Source organism: Citrus clementina, unplaced genomic scaffold (genome assembly GCF_000493195.1).
Source record: "Citrus clementina cultivar Clemenules unplaced genomic scaffold, Citrus_clementina_v1.0 scaffold_8, whole genome shotgun sequence".
Classification (NCBI taxonomy): domain Eukaryota; kingdom Viridiplantae; phylum Streptophyta; class Magnoliopsida; order Sapindales; family Rutaceae; genus Citrus; species Citrus x clementina.
Genome location: NW_006262022.1, coordinates 19,544,135 through 19,548,877, shown reverse-complemented (window position 1 = coordinate 19,548,877; position 4,743 = coordinate 19,544,135). Strand labels below are relative to the sequence as shown.

General features: G+C 34.6%; 1 protein-coding gene across 1 annotated transcript; it reads left to right on the top strand.

Moving 5' to 3' along the window:
* Positions 1 to 487: 487 nt before the first annotated feature.
* Positions 488 to 3,246, top strand: LOC18034913 (ferredoxin, root R-B2). Its single transcript, XM_006424176.2, has 2 exons — positions 488 to 646; positions 2,470 to 3,246. Exon 2 carries the CDS (start codon positions 2,478 to 2,480, stop codon positions 2,928 to 2,930), a length of 453 nt encoding a protein of 150 aa, XP_006424239.1. The 5' UTR covers positions 488 to 646; positions 2,470 to 2,477; the 3' UTR covers positions 2,931 to 3,246.
* The last annotated feature ends 1,497 nt before the right edge of the window (positions 3,247 to 4,743 follow it).

Genomic DNA, 4,743 nt, shown 5'->3' with positions numbered 1-4,743 from the left:
GTCTTTTAGTGAATCTAAAGATGCAATGGCAAAATCAAACACTACATATATAATTTTAGAAAAATAAAAATAAAAAAAGACCACGACACCTTCTAATTTAACGAAATAATTATAAACACTTTATCGGATTACAAAAAAAAATATATTTTTATAGAACACACAGACTCTTTACGTATTTCCTAAAAATGAGTTATCTCCCAATTCTATCAAACCATGGAAATGGGGTTGTCTCTCCTTTTTATATATATATATATATATAAAGAGAGCAAGTGGACGAAATTGAAATATGGGAACGGGCTTTTATGTCATTCTCTAATATATGATAGTGATTAGTGTGGGTATGAAAAAATAAATGTGCAAATTGCTGACCGTCCATTTACGTCGCCAACTAGTTGCAGATTCAAAGCCCAAGTCACAAAAACACTAAAAACATTTTTTAATGAAAGTGGCCCGTGGCGCACGCATTAGGGTACCCTTTTCTTGACTAGACCAAAGAGTCATTATGGACTCCGCCATCTCCTCTTTAAATACTATTATTAATTTAACTCAAACGCAACAAACACAACGCCAATTCATTTCACTTGACCGCCACCCACCAACCCACTCGCCACCTCGCGCGCTCCGCCGCTCGATCTCTTGCTTTTCTGTAAGATCTCTTCCTCCCTTTAATCTCTCCCCTTTTTACTTGTTCTGATGATCCTTTTGATTTTCTTATGGATGGTGATCTTTTGAGTGTTTCATTATATTCTTTGTTAGTTTGGTTGCATTTGTTTGATTTCAAGAATGGTAGAACTGGAGATATATAATATTATTGTTAATAGAGATTTATTGATTCAGTCGTCAAGGTGCGGCTGAGAATCAAGGAAGACTGATATTGTAGGAGTGTTTGTTGTTGTCACATAATTATGTCCAAAGCTTTCTAAAATTTTCTTTTCTGCTAGAAAAAATCCCTCACCAAATTTTAGAATTTCCCACAATACTTTTTCTTTTAAAAGAATCTAATTTCATCGCCATTTAAGATCCTTCCTCCGCTATGATATATTGATCGTCTCAAAGAATTGTTTTAGACTAGACGACATATTATGGCTAACATCTCTTAAACTTGTTGGAGTTTGATGCAAACAACAGTTGGTGATTAATGAATTCGCAGTAAGAACATAGGGAAGAATTCATTTGGTTACCGGTTTTGTAAAACAAGCTTTTGAAGAAATTAAAAAAAAAATGATGTTCTTTCAAATTGTTGCTGAATAGGGAGAAAAAAAAGAATTGTTGTTTTCCATCAGTTCTGAAAATCGTTTTACAATAAGACAACGTGTGGGTGCGATGTAGTCATAATCAAATTTTTTCTCACATACAAACACATTTTCATTCTGAAGGAGATCATTTTTAAGGTTGTGTTTGGAGTTTTTTTTTTTATTATTATTATGGAAATGGTGTTTGAAAACAGTAAATGAGAATGAAAATGATGCTTTGAGAATCAATACATGTTTGACATCGTTTTCTAGAACAATTTTTTAAAACTAAAAGCAAAAAATATGTTTATTATCATATTTGAAATTGAATTAAAGGGATCCACTTGAAATCAAATAAAGCTAAATGGTGTGGGATAAATATAAACGCGACGCATTGCATCTAATTGTGTGGGATCCACTTGAAATCATAAGTTTTTTTTTTTGGTCTTATTCTAGGACCATTCTTAAAAATGGTGGAAAACAAGAACTTATTGTTTTTTTAACCTTTTAGCTATAGTTTTGAGAACAATGTCTCTTGCTTTTGACAACAAAGTTTGTAACATGCGACTAAACATATTTTTTATTTTCAAAATGAAAAACAATTACCGTTATCATTCAAGTCGGTCCACAATTGTGTTTTCTTTGGTAATAAGGTGGAGCCTCGAGTGAAGAGCAGATAGCCGCTAGCTTGTTCTTCTCATTGTGCTCCAAACATTAACTACCATGTTGTTACAGAAATGGTTTGTTTGGTTCCATTTTCACATAATTTTGACATGGTGTACAAATTCTACTAAATTGGCTTGGAGATGGTTTGTAAGTGCTTAGGAAGTCTAGCCGTTTTGTCATTGTACGTGTGTCTGAAATTTAACCAAGTGTTGTTCCTAGGAAATCTAATATTTTACTTTATTCAATATGAAGCACCCTTATAACATTTATTTCCTAGTACTTTTGTGCCCTCCGGGAGGTATGCACTTGTAGCCAAATAGTCAATTCTCACATTGACTTAATGAATCATACAGTCTAGTCTCTTTCCGCCCAAACCTCCCAGAAGATATTTTAGGATGATGTGATTGTACTTATTCAATTTTTTCTTATTCAATTTTTTCTTCATCTTATATGTTTTCCATTAATGTTCTTTTTGTGATGCTGTTGGATGACTTGATGTGGCTTTTGTTGAATGCATTATCCTGGTATTATCCTGGTAATTCTTACTCTGCTGTGAATTCATGACATTCAGGGGTAAAGATGTCGACTGTGACACTTAGCGCCCCGTGCATGGTTAAAGCTGCACCCAGAAATCAACTATCAAGGAACTTAATCAAGAGCCCAACCTCACTTGGATCTGTTAAGGGCATCTCCAAGACCTTTGGCCTGAAATGCTCTCCCAATTTCCAAGCATCAATGGCTGTCTACAAGATTAAGCTGATTGGACCTAAGGGTGAAGAGCATGAGTTTGAGGCCCAGGAAGACCAGTACATCCTCGATGCAGCTGAGGAAGCAGGAGTCGACCTGCCCTATTCCTGCCGCGCTGGTGCTTGCTCGACGTGTGCTGGGAAGTTGGTGTCTGGTTCAGTTGACCAGTCAGATGGTTCCTTCCTCGATGACAATCAAATGGAGGCTGGTTATCTGCTGACTTGCATTTCATACCCGACTTCAGATTGCGTGATTCAGTCTCACAAGGAAGAAGAGCTTTGCTGAGTGCCTTTGCTGTCAGTTGGTTTAGGGTTTTTCAAGTATGAACTGTGATCAAGTGCCTGAGTATGCTGATAAGGTTTCTCATGGGCCTACAATATTTTTTAGATTTCAGCGTGTTGTCTGGTGCAATGGAATCTGTAATTTTTCATTTAGTTATACTATTACTGGCATTTTGGGATTTCATTTCATGTGAAAGGGTGTATAATTTCTCAAAATAAGATAATTACCCCCGAGCAGGGCCTAAATCGATCGGCCCTCACAAGTTGAACCATGGGCCGATCGATTTAAAAATGCAATTGAAAGTTTATGGTTGCTAACAGTAAACAGTTGTTATTTGGTTTCAAAAATAAGAAAAATTTGGCTTTGGAATCAATGGACTTTGGAATTTGGATCCCAATTCTTTTGAATTTTTCTAACAAAGTGGATTTGGCGTGTGGCAATTGCGATAAAATTACGTGGGCCTTTTTGCAAAAATGAAAGACATCAAGAAAAGGGCAAATAGGGAAACAAATCATTTAAACTACGAAGAGAATCAATCACAGGACATGATTGATTTCGAATCCTCAAAACCATGCTAGCCCAATCTTCATCCAAGGTCTTCTGTTTTTTAAAAAATAAAAAAAAAATAAAATAAAATTCCCGAAGCACTCCTTTCTTTGGCACATTTATATTATCACTGAAAACCATAGGCCATAGGTGGTGTATTTTGACTTAAATTATATGACTGGATAGTGTACGAAAAGCAAATGAAAATGCACGGCGATAGGGCTACAACACTGAATTATAGCCTACTTTCATTTTGTTCTCATGATATAATCTCAATTGTTGATTCCTTAAACATAACACATTCGCCCTTCTGCTATATGCCTATATATTTTAGACTCTATAAGCCTCGTTATTGACTTGGCGCTGGAGTGGGCTCACTGACTAGAGCTTATGTCCGTTTTTTTCCATTTCCCTTTGCTTTTCTAGGTTTCTAAAGTATCGACATACAGTCATAATTATCCTTGTATTTTTTAAAATTACTCAAAACACCTTTGTTGTTACTTTCATAATTGTTGGATCTAACTTTTTGAAAGTAACATAGCATTTTTACAGTATATAACTTAAAATTCAAATAAATTTGACTTGCAATAGGTAGATAATAGATAATAGTTAAACAAATTTTAACAAAATATGCATACAACAAAGATCTTTTAGGTAATTTTTTAAAATATGTAGATTAACCAAATAATTAACTTAAACTGTAGGGACTACACAAACATTTATCTTTTTTTTTTTAAAAAAAAAAATTATATCATCAGTCCTACCGATTAATGTAAGTAATGAATAGGAATTGGCTATCAACATAAAAAGGTAGTATACTATTTTTGTAGCCCTTTATATTTGCCGAATAGAACAGCGATATTGGAGGTGCCCCCTGCTTTGTTACAATGCAATCACTAGCACGTAGCATGGCCAATATAAATAATACTACATAAAATATAATAAGAAAGATGCCATTGACCCCAAAAGTATAGAAGAATACCACCACATAAGCTATTTATGGATGGAGGATAAGGAAGAAGGATATATCATATAAAATATATAGATATATTGTAAAAACAACACACACACACACACACCCCATTATCTATTATTGTCGCCATAAAAAGGAGCCTATATAGCCGGACAAGATTCTTTGTCAAATACAATACGCGTCGAGAAGACACTGGAAGCAAGAAGCATAAACCACCTTGTCATTGCCTACTTAAAAGTTATTAAGGCAAAAGTTTTCATGATTTTCAAAGTCTTCACATTGTTTTCCTCCAACGAT